Genomic DNA, 17,801 nt, shown 5'->3' on the forward strand with positions numbered 1-17,801 from the left:
CCTAATGGAGCCTGCGGTGTTGCGGCCGTGTGATGGGTGCAGCTGCACCCGCAGTGCTTTTCACTGTCTGCTGTGTAGACAGTGAAAAGCAGGGTGCGGCTGTGTCTGGGGGCCCCTGCACTGCTCATGCAAAGTGCATGGGCAGTGCAGAGGCCCCCAGGGGCCCCTTGATTCCCCTTCCCACCAGCCTTTCTATGGCGGTCTCTACCGCCATGGACAGGCTGGCGGGAAGGGGAGTCATAATCCCCAGGGCAGCGCTGCCCTGGGGATTATGACCACCAGGACAACGATGGCGGGAAACCGCCAGTCCCAGCGGTGCGACCGCAGTGGTTATGGCGATTTGTACCGCCAGCCTGTTGCCGGTACAATCGCCAAAACAACCCTGGCGGTCTTTGACTGCCAGGGTTGTAATGAGGGCCTGTGTGTTCTGAAATGGTAAGGTAAGTGGGGAGTACCTTGTAGCCATGGAGGACGCATACAGCAGGGTCACAAGACCAGAAGGTGGGTGTGGTGTTGCAGTGGAACCTCAGAAGATGCTTAGAGAGGAAGAGAGAGGAGGGGTTGAGAAAGAGAAAGAGAAGGGGAGCCAAGAGGAAGAAAGGACATGAGGTAGCAGAGGAGGGGGTAAACATAAACACTGGAGTGAGGAGACAGCGTGTCAGAGCACCATGTTGATGGCATAAATAATGATCAGAATGACAGGTGAGGCAGAGGGTACACTTGGTGGTAGTATATAAGGTGATGTAAGAACAGATATTATTGGTGCTGGAGGATTCCTGCCTGATGGTGCAAAGGACTCACAAAGATAAACAGAGACTAATCCAAGATCTAAGACTTACATCCTGGGGTACAGCTCTCAGCAGGGAGGAAGGAGATCTGACCCCGCACACTTCCCTCAGAGGCCCATGCTTTACTGAGTATTAGCCCCCAGTGAGCACTTTCACCCCTGGCAGAGGCGCTGCAGAGAACTCAAGCCGCCCTCCTGACCTAAACGTTTCTACAGAATCCTCAAACAAGCCTTCATTGGCAGGCGCGTGTGAAGCCTTTACTCAGTTTGGCTTCCTGCAAACTTGGGGACGAGCGCGTACACGCAGATGCATCTGATCCTTTGGAAGCCTCGGTGGACCTCCAACAACTACAGTGCTGTTTACATACTAAGCCCAGGCCCTGGCGTGAGCCATCCTTTGTTCAAGGGGCAGACAGCTTGGATGGACCAGGATCAGCTTCACTCTACTACATTGTCTTAGGGTCAGCTCAGTGTGAGGTATTGCGGAAAACTCAGTTTAAGTCTTGGGGAAAGCGCATCCTAAGTCCTTAAGTCACTGCAGTGTAAGGTCATGGAGACAGTTCACACTAAAGTCAGGGGGACAGCGTAGTGTAAATATTGGGGGCAGTTCAGTGTACGTCTGCGGGACAGCCCAGTGTAAGGTCCTGAGGACATCTGAGTGTAAGGTCTTAGTAACAGCCCAGTGTAAGGTACAGGGGACATCTCGGTGTAAGGTCTTGAGAACATTGTAGGGCTATTTCCTGAGGAAATCTGAGTGTAAGGTCTTGGTAACAGCTCACAGTGAGGTCTGGGGGACAGGTTTGTGTAAATTCCTGGGGGCAGCGCAGTGTAGGTCTGGGGGATAGAAGAGTGTGAGCTACTGCGTCCACCTCAGTGTAAGGTCATGGGAACATTGCAGTGAAAAGTCTTGTGGACAGCTCACAGTAAGGCCTTGGGGACAGATGAGAGTAAGGTCTCAAAGACATCTCAGAGTAAGTTATTGCAAACAGTGCAGTGTAAGGTCTTGGGAACAGTGCTGGTGAAATTCTTGAGGGCAGGTGAATATAAGTTCTGGGAGCAGCTTAGAGTAAGGCCTCAAACACAGCTCAGACTGAGGTCTGGGGGACAGCTCAGTGTAAATCTGGGGGACAGCACAGCGTGAGGTATTGGGGATAGTGCAGTGAATGGGCTTGTGGACAGTCTAGTGAAAGTTCTTGGGAACAGTTCAAAGTAAGATCTCAAGGACCTGCTCATGCTAAGGCCTTTACATTCCCACTGTGATACCTCAGATTTCCAGGCAGGGGCAGTGAGCACTTGGCTCCTTATCTTGTTATCTTGGTACTCATGAACAAGTTCTCCCAGGGATAGTTTTACAGTCACCTTCAGAGACTCCATCGCATTTTAAATTTGGCTGATCAGATAAGATAAGACCCCAAATGAGATGACTTCTGCACCTGTGGAAGACGTATAAGGAGGAATGCTCTGCTGCCCTGATGCCCTCCTGCTAGAAGGACTGGTCTGCTGTCCTGCTGTCGGAGGAAGGAAGACTGAACATGCTCCCTTGAACACAGGACCATCAGAATGACTCCAAGTGTTAGCTGGCTAGCTTCTGATGTGAGCTACAGGAACACAACAAGCTACCAGAGGACGTCCTGCACCTGACCAACTGACAAGTACCAACTGGAAATACCTTCATCCTTGCTGCTGGGCTCCACTAGAGTGAGTCCTAATCCCCCAAGTGGTGCCCACCCTACGTCCTGGACCCTTTAAAGTGGTGCTGGTGGCACTACTCCTGTTTAACCATAAAAGATGAGACGGCATTTTTTTCAGAAATTCTGCTCTGAGAACCAGCTTTGGACCGGGACCTCCCTGCAAACCAATCTGGCAAAGGTGCATTGGAGGTGGTATTGGCTTTGCTGTGCCTCCTGCTATGCCCTTCTCCGCAGCAGCAGTCTGACGGTACAAATCTTCATGGCATCTTCGTCCAGCGGCTCACCGACAATGGTGACCTCTTCTCAGCAGCAGCTGGCTGCCTTGCCCAGTCAAAGACTTTACCTTCTCCAGAACTCTTCAAGAAATGCTGTACATCTGACGGTCACTCTTAGATCAGGACACACCTGGTTCCTGTAGCTGACCTGTGCTCGATGGCACCCAGCTTTAACTTTTGGCTTTGGCCAACTCCCATGCGACCAGAAAACCACAGTTGGCACTCTGTTATTTTTGGTGCTATTTTTCACTGAAAGTTCTAAAAAGCCATAGCTCTAGTTCTACTGATGGGATTTCATTCTTGGTGTGCCGTTTTATTTATTAAAATGTACTCAATCTTTGTAAGTGGGTGTGGGATCTTATTGTGAAGTGCTTACACTTTGTTACTGTTTGAGTGCTGCATAAATACTTTACGCATCGCCTCTAAGTTACGCCTGACAGCTTTAGTGCCACGTTGCAGGGTGGAGCACCGGTTTATTTTGTGGGTTTTTGTGGTTCACCCTGAAAAGGATTGTGGTTATTAACTGAATGAACTGCCACCCCTCACAAGTAACAACCCGATTCCTTACATTAGATTTCTCTTGTTAACACTTTGTCTCTCTTTCTATTGCTCTCTTTGACTTTCTCAGTTTTCCATCTCAGTTCTCCCCTTCACTTCTCTCACACACTCTTTGGTCACCTTCTCTCCATTCTCACTCTTTTCTCTCCATCCCTTTCACACGTGCACAGTCGCACCGCAGTCAATTCGTTCTCTCTCTGGTTTCTCTCTCTTTCTCTTTTTCCTGGAGGTTCTGTATGACTCAGAGCCAGGTATAGAGCAGATCAGGGACATATTGTGACTGTGATACGCGTCCCCCCAGCTAAGGATGAGTGAGAAACAGGCACAAGTGGCTTTGAAGTTATTTTGGCACCAAAAACTATACTGTAATCCTGCTCTACAAATAGTTTGTTCTGACTTACCTGTGCAATCCGCCTGGAATAATTGTGCCCCTGGTTTTAGTCGTGACCCACATGCACTCATATCCGGGACCTGGAAATAGAGAGAAAGGCAGAGAAGGGAGAAACAAGAGGGAGGGAAACAGGAAAACTGTAACAAAGAAAGCAAGAAGTGGAAAGAAAACAACTGGAGAATCAGCAAGAGTGAGATAAGAGCCTGGATGCAGAAAGTGGTAGATGAAAGACAAGAGCTAAGTCAAGACTATTTATAAAACAACAATTCACACAATGCAACGTAGCAAGTCACCTTCCTGCACTGCCTGTAAGGACAAGAATGCACCAGATTGAGCATGATGCAATGCATTCCATGTGTTCCCTAGCGCTGGTGCACTTGTGGCTGCCTTGCTCCAGTCCAGGTGCAGTTGTGTCATGTTGCAGGGGTCCCTGCATTGAGGGGGGGATTGTTGTTGTGGAGGACGGAACGCCTTTCTGCACAAAAACAGTCCACAGAGGCATTTGTCTCATTCTAAGTGTGCTGCAAAAACATTGGGACGCCTGAGAATGTGTCACATCTTGTATACCTCCCCACCGGAGGCGCAGGGAGGAGAAATAGCTTTTTCTCCTCCTTGCACCTGTGGTGGGGAGGTGTACAAAACTTGACACATTTTCAGGCCTCCCAGTATTGGTAAATGTTGGTGGATGCGTGGAAACACCCATGCTGCACCCGTGGCACACCTCCCTGCGGCAGACATTTGCGATGCCTTGCGCTACTCTGGATTTAATAAGCCACTCAGAGCCATGCAAGGTGGCCTTGTGTGGCTTCATACATAACACTGAGGCTTTGCATCACCTTTGCATCCCCTTGCATGATGCAAGGGCGACCCAGAACCTTGACAGATATGCCCCTTAGTGTGTGCCAATCCAATCAGGCTTGTGAAAGAATGTTTGGGTCCCTGCAATAAATATTATTACTTACAAGATTGCAAATCATCATCTGTGAATAAGGGCTCATGTTTTGGATATTGAAAGTCTGGGATTTGTTAGTGTTACTTGTGAGAAGAAGGACTTTTCTCTTTCAGTTGTTTTGAAAAGATGATGTTTAGGCATGAAATGTGCTTTTAGATATCTTAAAAGTCAATATAAAATATCTTTCTCACTCTAGATGGACCTCCTCCCTGAAATGTACTGTATCCTGGATACACTTGCAAGAAGGGTTCCAGAGATGCTACCAGAACTCAGAGTGCAAGGATTATTGTACACAACTTGTAACTCAAATCAATGCTTTTTATAAAAAACATTCCCTTTCGGCAATAAAACATAAAAATGTGTATTATTTGGTACCACAAACTTAGGCGTTCTATAGATTGCAAGTAACACATATCACTGACGTCTCACTGTAAGAGTGCTCAGTCAATCGACCACAAAGGATGAAGTGCTAAGTGGGCGCTGCAGGATTCCTGCCTGGGACTGACACACCACTCATAGACCTCACTGAGGAGGGGTACAAGCACTGATGACCCTTGAAACATACTCCCAGATTTCCTCCACCTCTGTAAGTGATGGAAGATCAATATTATATGTGACATCACACTGTGTAATATAGAGACAGCTCTAACACAGACACTTCTAACAATGAAATTGGTAAACACCCTAAATGAAGTGATACCAATCAATAATGTATTTTTTCTGATTATTTGATTTAATAAACATTTAAACATACAATTCTCTGTGGGCAGTTTTTTTCTATTCTAAGATGAGACCTTGGGGCCAGATTTATCAAGTCCTAGAGTCAGTGCAATGTCACAAAGAATAATAGAAACCTGCACAATGTCTGAAGTTTAGGTTTATTTTCCAGCACAAATCTTTTTTTGCACTGGAAAGTGACCTTAAACTAAAGTGCATTACTTGTTGTACAGGGGGCATCCCATGCAACCACCTATAGATTTTAATGCAAAACCCTATCAATTAAAAAAGGTAGACAGGGCGCAAACATGTATGCTCCTTCGAGGAGGGTGAAGTATTTCAAAACAGTTTTCTTCCCTCAAAACAGAAATTTAGGCCCAAGTTTAGGGATTGCCTTGCTCCATCTAATGACACGTCATTTTTCTGATGCTTATGTGGCGTTAGATTGTGAAAAACGCTGTGCCGTATCTACAAAGTGGTGCAATGTGTGCATTGTGCCACTTTGCGAACCTCTGCTCCACATTGTGCATGCCCCAGGCATAATGTGTGCAAAGGGGGCGTTCCGGTGCAAGGAGACCCTCAAAAATGGTGCACTGAAATCTACAGAATTTCATTACGACATTTTAGGCGTCATTTTTAACGCCTGCTACAAGAGGGAATCAATGGGCTCCGTTCACTTTGCTCCACTAGCATCAGAATGTTTGACATTAGTGGAGCAAAGCACCACAATAGCATCAAACATTTTGATTCTATTGTTACTAATACTGCCATGATGTGCTGATGTGAAGCGCCACTTTTGTTAAATCTGGGCCTTAATATACAGCACACAAACACAATGCAAACCGTTTTAATGTAGTGCAGTATTTAGGCCCTCATTATGAACACAGTGGTAACAACCGCAGTGTTCATGCTGGCGGTCAAAACACTGACCACCAGCGTCCCCGGATCCCCGCCGGCCAAATAATGAACCTTCCTGTGGGCCGGCGGGCGAAAACGTTGTTTCTGCCCGCCGGCCCACAGGAAGGCCTGCCCGGGACATTGACAGCGGCTCCTGCCTCTGTGCGGCAGGTGCACCTGCACCTGTTGCGCAGATCACTGTCCGAAAATCGGGCAGTGACCTGCACGATGGGGCACTGCACTCGGGCCCCTGCACTGCCCATGCAAATAGCATGGGCAGTGCCTGGGCCCCCAGGGGTGCCCCAGTGCACCCCTTCTGCCAGCCTTTTTGTGGTGGGGAAACCCGCCAGGGAAAGGCTGGAGGATTAGGAAACATTATCCAAGGGGCAGCACCACTGCCCTGTCGGATAATGTTTCTGCCTGCCGCCAGGCTGCCTGACGGAGGAAGCCTGGCAGTGAGTGAGGGCTGCTGATGGTGGCCCTCACCGGGATCATTATGTGGCGGTTTGGCCCGTCATGCCGGCTTGCGGTTTCACCCTCCAACGCCAGCATGGCAGGCCAAACCGCCAAGTTCATAATGACCGCCTTAGTGCTGGAAGGGAAGCCAATCACACTCCCCTGCACTACGGTGTTCTTCTTCGTACTTCTAGAAAATGCTTGAAACTGCGCTGTCTTCCTTCTTGACAAGACGCTGCACCACGTGATCATTGCTGCTGTTATCTCTCAGCTGTAACTCAGGAATTGCAAGCTTCACACTAGACGACAGCGAGCGCTCCCACATGCTTCTCGCCGCGCTGCAACTCATAAAGGACACCTCAACTGTCTCCCTCTATCGTTTATCCAGCGTGTCTGTTATAGCGCTTAAATAAACCGTGAGAGCAACTGAGCTCAGTGCAATAGCGCCTGTGCAGTAATGTATGAAATCCTTTGTCTAAAGTCCTACAAAAGGCCCTACCTTCCCTAAGTAACCAGGAATCTCATTCCCCACTTTATGAGGCGGATCTATGCTGGATTTTGCATTGAACTTTACTGAGTGCTTTGTACCTACGATCTGTGGGGCTGATTTCTACTTTTTTAGCGCCGCATTTGCATTATTTTTTGACGCAAAAGCAGCGCAAACTTACAAAATTCAATTGTATTCTTTATTGGTAACCATGCTGATGATATAATTCATGTATTTTGCTTAATAACTCTTAAGAGCAACTCCTTAAAATCTTGCCCATTGTCTGTCACTGTTACTGAGAATGTCACCACTCCGACTGTTGATTTGAGATGATCGGAAAGAGAGATGCGTCCAATCGGGAAGCACCGGAGCCCATGTAGGGACCACACTGCATCTAGTAAGATCGTGAGAAACTGCCTAGTGCATCGAGGGATCTGGAGGCAGAGCTGATGGTTCCGATTGGATCCGATCAGTACTAGTTAAACCCAATTGGCTTTAGATCCCATCACTGTACCATCGTGGTCCATACAATTTTCCCTTGAGCTTCAAATTGATGAGTCTCAACCAAATCCTGGGTCCGGAAGATGAGAAGCCGCAGAAATCTGACGCGAGTATCAAGAAGGATCTGTGCCCATGAGAAGAGAGAGTGAGAAGTGAGCCGAGCCGCAGTGCATGTTGGGAATTGCAGTGGATGGATTCTGAGAAAAATTATTATGTGACTTTGGAGTTTGGACTTGTGAGGATAGTTATTGCATTTTTGATTTTCTTTTGACTTTTCAATCTGACAAGTACGTGAGTTGTTATATGTACGTTATAAAGTGGAGAGAGGTACCTGAAGTTAGATTGCTGAATTATTGATCTTGTCCGCTGAGTTTGGGTGTACTGTGAAGTGCTATCAGTCACACCAAGATAGGTACATCACATTTCCATCATATAGTGCGCTAGTCAGTCCTAGTGGCAATCCATTCCTTAGTGCCTGGGAGTGAGTGCCCGGGCAACTCCTTCATGCAAAAAGTTTACTGTTGTGTGAGTATAGGGAGCCTTCTTGCTTCTTATCAAGATTTCTGTTTAGACAAAGCAGACAAACAAATAACTGTAGAGAAAAGTGGTTCAGAAATCCTGACAGGTGTTGTGGGGATAGGACAGTGAATCTCCCTCCCCCATGGGCCTCGCTGCCCTGGTCTAATGCTGAACCCCCATCCTTGGGCCTTGCATCCACCAGTACAAAGCCCAGGTGAGGAGACCCCTTTAAGGGATATAGGGCCAGATCTATCAAGGCTTTTTGCATTCGCAAACGGTGCAAATGCAAAAAGCCAGTTCAGAATGTATGAAAGACATTCTGAACACAATTTTAAGGAATCGCAAAATAGCGATTCCTTAAAATTGCGACCCTGTTTAGAGAGTCGCAAATTGCGAATCTCTAAATAAGAAATCGCAAATCAGGATTCCTTATTTGCGATTTCTTAGCACATGTATGAAGCCATTCCTAAATGCGATTTGGGCATTTAGGAATCGCTATTTACCACCAGGTTGAACCTGGTGGTAACCCTGTGCAAAATTTAAAATGCATTTTTAAAATGTACATGTAAAGCACACATGCCCTTTTGGCATGTGTGCACCTTACATGTCCCAGAAAAAGAATTTGGGGTGCAGCAGAGGGGGGCTTAGGCCCCCAGCACCCTGGGGTTTTCCATTTCCCAAATTTTGGAAATGCAAAAAATTTGCAGATATGGGCCAACAGGCCCATAGGTGCGAATAGGGACAGAATCTCTATTTGCGATTCGGTAATAGCATTTGCGATTTTGAAGAAATCGCTATCACTGAATCGCAAAAATCATACATACCTTTTTGCATTTCTGGAATAGCGATTTCTTAAACATCGCTATTTGAGAATCGCAAATCGGTTGTATGATGCATCTGGCCCATAGGCTTCATTAGTACAGCATGTTACACCATGGTACATTAACAGTCTTTATCTGGGCTCGCCAGCTTACCTACTGCAATGGTTGCAGATTGTTCTTAACGTCCCTGTACGTCAGTCTGTTGCTGCTCATCTCCGCCCGCTGCACTGGCCTCCTGTAATCAGTTGTATCAAATTCAAGGCCTCATTCTCCACCTACAGAGCATTGGAGTATACAGGACCTCAGAATTTGAGTCACAGACTTAAGGCCTACTGTCAGGGTAGATCACTGAGGTCCAGTTCAATGAAGCTCTTGCATATTCTGAGAGATCATAGGGCTAAGTGGGGTAGGAGATCCTTCACCTTTCTTAAGAATCAAAACTCTGGAATTCGCTTCTGATTGGTCTCCGTCTTGCACCATGGAAAGTGTTCTTCATGAAGGACTGAAGACCCATCTGTTTAATACTTAGGCTGATGCTGTCGGCTGATAGTTAGTTTCGGGTGGTCCTGCTGCTAGTGCCAGGAAGCTCCTTTGGGAGTAGTTGCGTGCCCCATAAATGCCTATTGTATTGTATTGTTGTAGCATCCTCAGTGGCACTGACACCCAAGGGAACTTAGGGACCCAAGCACCCAAACGATGGATGTGTTTTACCAACCAGTGAACGGGGGCATCTACCATGCTTGCACAAGTGACCAGGGCCCCATTCACCTTGTTTGTATGGATTCCTTGCTTCCTCTTGTGACTTGCATGCTGCCCTCCAGAGGGCTCCAACCTATGCTGTATACAGTTATTAGATATTTTTTATTTGGAGATTATGGCATTGCTAATGACACCCCTAGCATCCAAAGGCTTATTACACGTGTGAAAACACTGTACACCAACATTCCGACAGGTGTCTCTGATGGAGCATCATGGATGACAATGCATTTCCTCATTATTAGCTCAAACAAGACTGGCGTTTTGATTGTGAGCGGTGCTTCCTCTAAATGGTCATAAGGCTAGCTCTCTGGGCACCACACACTTTTAAACAGTGCACAATCTTGGCTCCGTCTTTGATTATAATCTGGGCTGGTCTTCCCAAACTGATGTGATTACGTCTCCTTGCTTTTACTGTTAAAAAAGCTTTTGAAAAATTATCGTTATTCTGTCCCGCCCTCACACCTAAAAAAATCAAAGTGCCAACCACAGACATCTGGTCGAGCGAGACTGGGTCAAAGTTGAAAGTTAAAGCCAACAGGAATGGAACGCTGCTCAGGTACAAGAAGGGAGTGGGCTTGCACAGCGTTTATCTTTGGCCTTAGAAAAAGTATTAACGAAAAATATCTGATGAGGTACAAGTTCAGTGGGGCAAGGCTGCAAGAGTGTCTGAGGAGGAATCATGGTTGTCCGATGGCCGTAGAGCAAAGCTGCGTTCAAGATTTTTACCTTCGATCTTAGTCATCGAAATGGAAGTAAAATATCTGCAGTGGGAATAAAGAGAGGCCTGTAGTCAATACAGTTACACAAGGTTAAATACGCTTTTGGTGAAGGACTTCTGTTAGAAATTGGGTCTCTAGTTGGCAGAGGTATACACCCTTGTTCAAGTGGTGGCCACAATCATAGTCAGGGTAAGTCACAATACAATCCAAAATATTCTGTGCTGGTAGCTTGGCACAGAGCAGTCAGGCTTAACTTAGAAAACAATGTGTAAAGTATTTGTGCAATAACTCAAACAGTAACACAGTGAAAACACCACAAAAATACTCCACACCAGTTGAGAAAAATATACAATATTTATCTGTATAAAATAAGATCAAAACAACAAGCGAGGCAGGCGCTGCGTCAATTTCTACAGAGGTTGTGTCGATTTTCCGATGCATATGGATTTTCTTCTTTTTGGTGAAGTCTTTGTGGCCCTGAGACTTCCGAACAGGAGGCAAGCTCAATCCAAGCCCTTGGAGAACACTTGCAGTGAAAGCATAGTCCTTCCAGCAGAGTCAGAGGCCAGCAAGCAGCAGGGTAACAAGCAGGGCAACAGTCCTTCCAGCAAAGCAGTCCAGATGAGTCCGGTGGGCAGCCAGGCAGTCCCCCTGACAGAGTCCAGGTGTAGATCCATAAATGTCTGATTTGATGGGGTTAGATACCCAGTAAATGTACCCAAAAATGCCTCTAAAGTGTGGGAAACCTCAAAGAGTGGTTTTGAAGTGCACAAGTTCCCCTTTCAACCCAGCCCTGTCTGTCAGGATCCCTGTGGGTGGTTATCACTCCTTTGTGTGAGGTCGGGCCACTAGTCTTTGTAGTGTAAGAGAGAGACCCTCCATCCTTCCCTCCCAGGGAACCCATCTGTACCCAGATGAATGCAGATGCAGCTGAGTGTCCTGTGTTTGTGGCTGTCTGGGTGGAATGCACAAGGGGAGCTGTGAACCAGACCAGACGTGGATTGGAGACAGGCTGTAATGCACCGATGGTAGTATGTGCAGAGAAAGCCCACTTTCTAAAAGTGGCATTTCTCAAATAGTAATATTAAATCCAACTTCACCAGTGAGTAGGACTTTCTATTACCATTCTAGCCATACTAAACATGGCAGGGCTACTTCTTTCAGATCAGAATCTACCTCTTAAAAGTATATAAGGTAGTTCTTCTGCTGGCCTATGAGCAAAGCAGGCCTCACAGTTGTGGAAAACAAATTTGTGAGTTTTTCACTAACAAGACAGGTGAAACACATAAGTACATGTTCTGACTTTCACTCACATAGCACCCTACCCTATGGGCTACCTTGGGGGTGATGTATATGTAGGAAAAGGAGAGGTTAAGGCTTGGCAAGTAGTTTTAAATGCCAAGTCGAAGTGGCAGGGAAACCGCACACACAGGCCTTGCAATGGCAGGCCTGAGACATGGTTAAGGAGCTACCTATGTGGGTGGCAAAATCAGTGCTGCAGGCCCACTAGTAGCATTTAACTTAAAAGCCCTGGGCACCTCCAGTGCACTTTACTAGGGACTTACAGGAAAATGAAATATGCCAGTTGGGCAGGAGCCAATGTTACCATGCTTAGAGGAGAGAGCACATACACTTTAGCACTGGTCAGCAGTGGTAAAGTGTGCAGAGTCCCAAAACCAGCAAAAACAGGGTCAGAAAAATGGAGGGAGCCAGGCAAAAAAGTTGAGGGATGACCAGCCTAATGCTGTCAGGTTTAACAACTGCTGAGACAGATTAGCTGCTGCAGAGAAGAATGTAGCCGGAGAAACTGCAAAGTCACTCCTACCAGTGATGCACCCAGGACAGATAGGCTGACAGGTTGCTCTCTGCCTCCTCCTGGTTCTCAAAGCACTTTTTGACCAGATTTTGTCTAAGTCGTCAGTTTTGGAAATTGGCCATCTGGGCACCTCTACACCACCACCAAGGGTCCAGTAGTGAATAGAAACCTCTTCCTCATTCAAGACTCACTCAGACAGGGACCTGGTGCAGGTTCGAGATGGTGGGAGCCTGTTATGTCCCTGTGACTCTGAGCAGGAGGCCAGCAAACTAGCCCTGAGAGTCATTTCTGGTAGTCCTGGGTAAAAGCATAGATGCAGGGCTCAACAGCAGGACTCTGAGGGTTCAAGGCAGGCTCCAGGCAGCAAATCTGTCCTTCCAGGTACAGCAGTCTGGTAGAGTGCACAGTGGGTCACAGAAGCAAGCAGTCCTCTGAGAGTCCTGCCACAGGTCCAGCAGTTAAATGAAGAGTAGGCCTTAAATTCCTATTTTTATACCCTGGTGCCCTTCTTTTGGAAGCTGGGCGAAGGGTCTGGAAAGGCTCTTTGAAGTACAAGGAATCTGCTGACTCTTCTGCCCTTGCTCCAAGCAAGATGCAGTGACAATAGAGGGTTGTTAGGCGTATTGTGAGGAAACAGGATACAGACTATTCAGGTGTAGGTGAAGCAGGGCTCAGGTCTGCCCCCATCCTGCCAGTTGATGGCCCATTGAGGCACACCTAATCCCACTATTGTGTGACTGTCTGGGAGTTATTCATAAAGTCTAACTGTCAGCTACCCCAGTTGTGTGAACCAAGACAGGCTGAAGGGACAAAGGGGTAAGGGCAGGAAAATGCTAATTTTCTAAAAGTGGCATTTTCAAAATTGCAATGAAAATCTAACTTTACTATTAAAGAGAGGTTATCATTACAATTTTATAGGTACCAAGCATGATATATCCACCTCTTCTCATTTAGGAATTGCAGCTTATTAAGTGTAAAAAGGAATCCCCAATGTTATCTGATGGGAGGGGTAGGCCTCACAGTTGTGAAAAATGAATTTGGGAGTTTTTAAATACCAGGATATGTAACCCTTAAACGTTGAAAGCGCGTCTGTCCTTATTTGGTCTTTTATAGTTTAATTGATAAGGGGATGTGTTAGAGGTTCGACTGTCCTTTTGACTATGCTTAGAGTGGTTCCACCGTAAATCATAACTTCACCAATAATACAACATCCTAATCAACAAACAACAAATACTTTTGGAGTCAATAATCTTCACACACCATGAACCACTTGGCCATGAATAACCACACCTTTTAGTAAATTACAATGTTTATTTCCCTAGATTAACAATGCTACTATCACGTAGATTAGTCTCAGAATCAAATGATTAACATATTCAAACAACACAGGTTGACCAAACTGTTTGAAGAATCTCAATTTAGCTGAAGCATTTATAACTAAAATCTCGAGAGTAATAGTACAAATCAATAACAATAATAACTGAAAGACAGAAATAGTATAAATCTAGGCTCTACAGTTGAACAGAATCAATTCTTGGTTAATGATAGTCGTCAACATTTGGGCAATACTAACTAACCTTCAAATTAGAATAGCATGTTTGGAAAACATCTAACTATAGCTCTATCAAAATAGCGGTTGGTACCTTAACCTGTTGGATTCCCTGGACGAGCTGGTCTCGCCCTCGGCCACGGTTACTGTGTGACGAGGACGAGACCAGCTCCCCCGTGGGCCTCCCACCCCCCTCCCATGGGCAGAATAGCCTATTTTAATTAGGCCGATCTGCCCCAAGGGGGGCAGAAACCACTGGGCACCAGGGATTTTTTTTATTTTTTATTTTTTACAGATGGGGAGCTGTAGGAAAGTACCATCTTGCCTGGCATGTTACCCCCATATTTCACTGTATGTATGTTGTTTTAGTCTATGTGTCACTGGGACCCTGCCAGCCAGGGCCCAGTGCTCATAAGTGTGCCCTGTATGTGTTCCCTGTGTGATGACTAACTGTCTCACTGAGGCTCTGCTAACCAGAACCTCAGTGGTTATGCTCTCTCTGCTTTCCAAATTGTCACTAACAGGCTAGTGACCAATTTCACCAATTCACATTGGCATACTGGTACACCCATATACTTCCCTAGTGTAGGAAGTTGGCTCTGTATGTACTATTTCAAAGTAAGAAATAGCATGCACAGAGTCCAAGGGTTCCCCTTAGAGGTAAGATAGTGGCAAAAAGAGATAATTCTAATGCTCTATTTTGTGGTAGTGTGGTCGAGCAGTAGGCTTATCAGAGGGTAGTGTTAAGCATTTGTTGTACACACACAGGCAATAAATGAGGAACCCACACTCAAAGACAATTCCAGACCAATAGGATTTTTATATAGAAAAATATATTTTCTTAGTTTATTTTAAGAACCACAGGTTCAAGATTTACAAACAATACTTTAAATGAAAGGTATTTCACTTAGGAACATTAGGAACTTTGAATTAGCAAAATAGCATATACAGTTTTCACACAAATGGCAAATAGCTATTTTAAAACTAGACAGTGCAATTTTCAGCGGGAAATGTGTGTTGTTTCAAAGTTGCTTCTTTGTTGCAACGTTGCAGTCTTTGTGGAGCAGAGCCGCTGTCCTCGGGAGTTCTTGGTCCTTCTAGATGCCGGGTACTCCTCTGAGGCTTCAGAGGTCGCTGGACCCTGTGGAACGCGTAGCTGGAGCAGTGTCTTTAGAAGTGGGGAAACAGGCCGGTAGAGCTGGGGCCAAAGCAGTTGGTGTCTCCGTCTTCTCTGCAGGATTTCAGCTCAGCAGTCCTTCTTCGTCTAAGGTTGCAGGATTCTATCTTGCTGGGTTCTGGGAGCCCCTAAATACTCGATTTAGGGGTGTGTTTAGGTCTGGGGGGTTAGTAGCCAATGGCTACTAGCCCTGAGGGTGGCTACACCCTCTTTGTGCCTCCTCCCTGAGGGGATGGGGGCACATCCCTAATTCTATTGGGGGAATCCTCCATCTGCAAGATGGAGGACTTCTAAAAGTCAGAGTCACCTCAGCTCAGGACACCTTAGGGGCTGTCCTGACTAGCCAGTGACTCCTCCTTGTTTTTCTCATTATCTCCTCCGGCCTTGCCGCCAAAAGTGGGCCCGTGGCCGTAGGGGGCGGGCAACTCCACTAGCTGGAGTGCCCTGGGGTGCTGTAGCAAAGGGGGGGAGCCTTTGAGGCTCACTGCCAGGTTTTACAGTGAGAAGCACCTCCACCCAGTACAGGCTTTGTTACTAGCCACAGAGTGACAAAGGCACTCTCCACATGTGGCCAGCAACATGTCTGGTGTGTGGCAGGCTGCTAAAACTAGTCAGCCCACACTGGTAGTCGGTTAAGGTTTCAGGGGGCACCTCTAAGGTGCCCTCTGGGGTGTATGTTACAATAAAATGTACACTGGCATCAGTGTGCATTTATTGTGCTGAGAAGTTTGATACCAAACTTCACAGTTTTCAGTGTAGCCATTATGGTGCTGTGGAGTTCGTGTTTGACAAACTCCCAGACCATATACTCTTATGGCTACCCTGCACTTAAAATTTCTAAGGTTTTGCTTAGACACTGTAGGGGCATAGTACTCATGCACTTATGCCCTCACCTATGGTATAGTGCACCCTGCCTTAGGGCTGTAAGGCCTGCTAGAGGGGTGACTTATATATACCTATAGGCAGTGTGAGGTTGGCATGGCACCCTGAGGGGAGTGCCATGTCGACTTAGTCGTTTTATCCCCACTAGCACACACAAGCTGGCAAGCAGTGTGTCTGTGCTGAGTGAGGGGTCCCCAGGGTGGCATAAGACATGCTGCAGCCCTTAGAGACCTTCCCTGGCATCAGGGCCCTTGGTACCAGGGGTACCAGTTACAAGGGACTTACCTGGATGCCAGGGTGTGCCAATTGTGGAAACAAAAGTATAGGTTAGGGAAAGAACACCGGTGCTGGGGCCTGATTAGCAGGCCTAAGCACACTTTCAAATCATAACTTGGCATCAGCAAAGGCAAAAAGTCAGGGGGTAACCATGCCAAGGAGGCATTTCCTTACACCAAGTATTTGGTACTGAGGTACCCAGGGTATTGGGGTTCCAGGAGATCCCTATGGGCTGCAGCATTTCTTTTGCCACCCATAGGGAGGTCTGACAATTCTTACACAGGCCTGCCAGTGCAGCCTGAGTGAAATAACGTCCACGTTATTTCACAGCCATTTACCACTGCACTTAAGTAACTTATAAGTCACCTATATGTCTAACCTTTACCTGGTGAAGGTTGGGTGCAAAGTTACTTAGTGTGTGGGCACCCTGGCACTAGCCAAGGTGCCCCCACATTGTTCAAGGCAAATTCCCCTGATTTTGTAAGTGCGGGGACACCATTACACGCGTGCACTATACATAGGTCACTACCTATGTATAGCGTCACAATAGTAACTCCGATCATGGCCATGTAACATGTCTAAGATTATGGAATTGTCACCCCAATGCCATTCTGGCATTGGGGAGACAATTGCATGATTCCCCGGGTCTCTAGCACAGAACCCGGATACTGCCAAACTGCCTTTCCTGGGTCCCCACTGCAGCTGCTGCTGCTGCCAGCCCCTCAGACAGGTTTCTGCCCTCCTGGGGTCCAGGCAGCCCTGGCCCAGGAAGGCAGAACAAAGGATTTCCTGAGAGAGGGTGTAACACCCTCTCCCTATGGAAATAGGTGTGAGGGCTGGGGAGGAGTAGCCTCCCCCAGCCTCTGGAAATGCTTTGATGGGCACAGATGCTGCCCATCTCTGCATAAGCCAGTCTACACCGGTTCAGGGATCCCCCAGCCCTGCTCTGGCGCGAAACTGGACAAAGGAAAGGGGAGTGACCACTCCCCTGACCTGCACCTCCCAGGGGAGGTGGCCCAGAGCTCCTCCAGTGTGCCCCAGACCTCTGCCATCTTGGATTCAGAGGTATTGCTGGCACACTGGACTGCTCTGAGTGGCCAGTGCCAGCAGGTGATGTCAGAGACTCCTTCTGATAGGCTCTTACCTCTGTTAGGAGCCAATCCTCCTTCCTAGGTAGCCAAACCTCCTTTGCTGGCTATTTAGGGTCTCTGCTTTGGGGAATTCTTCAGATAACGAATGCAAGAGCTCACCCGAGTTCCTCTGCATTTCCCTCTTCACCTTCTGCCAAAGGATCGACCGCTGACTGCTCAGGACACCTGCAAAACTGCAACAAAGTAGCCAGACGACTACTAGCAACCTTGTATCGCTTCATCCTGCAGGCTTTCTCGACTGTTTCCAGGTGGTGCATGCTCTGGGGGTAGCCTGCCTCCTTCTTGCACCAGGAGCTCTGAAGAAATCTCCCTTGGGTCGACGGAATCTTCCCCCTGCAACCGCAGCCAACAAAAGACTGCATCAACGGTCCTCTGTGTCTCCTCTCAGCATGACGAGCGTGGTCCCTGGAACTCAGCAAC

The 17,801-nt window shown here is 47.1% G+C and overlaps 2 protein-coding genes across 3 annotated transcripts in view; one reads left to right on the plus strand and one right to left on the minus strand.

Annotated features, from left to right (window-relative positions):
- The window catches only part of LOC138283066 (lymphocyte antigen 6E-like), a 120,755-nt gene extending 115,345 nt beyond the window's left edge, over positions 1-5,410 (plus strand). For both annotated transcript variants that reach the window (XR_011201052.1, XM_069221213.1), the window contains exon 4: positions 4,851-5,410. The gene's annotated coding sequence lies outside the window, so the exon portion shown is untranslated. The remainder of the gene's footprint in view (positions 1-4,850) is intronic.
- Positions 1-17,801, minus strand: part of LOC138283065 (lymphocyte antigen 6E-like) — a 297,207-nt gene that overhangs the window by 181,049 nt on the left and 98,357 nt on the right. Inside the window, exon 2 of the mRNA XM_069221212.1 lies at positions 3,713-3,782. Within this exon, the coding sequence (XP_069077313.1) occupies positions 3,713-3,773 (61 nt within the window). The 5' untranslated portion in view covers positions 3,774-3,782. The remainder of the gene's footprint in view (positions 1-3,712; positions 3,783-17,801) is intronic.

The sequence above is a fragment of the Pleurodeles waltl genome, chromosome 2_2 (genome assembly GCF_031143425.1).
Source record: "Pleurodeles waltl isolate 20211129_DDA chromosome 2_2, aPleWal1.hap1.20221129, whole genome shotgun sequence".
Classification (NCBI taxonomy): Eukaryota; Metazoa; Chordata; class Amphibia; order Caudata; family Salamandridae; genus Pleurodeles; species Pleurodeles waltl.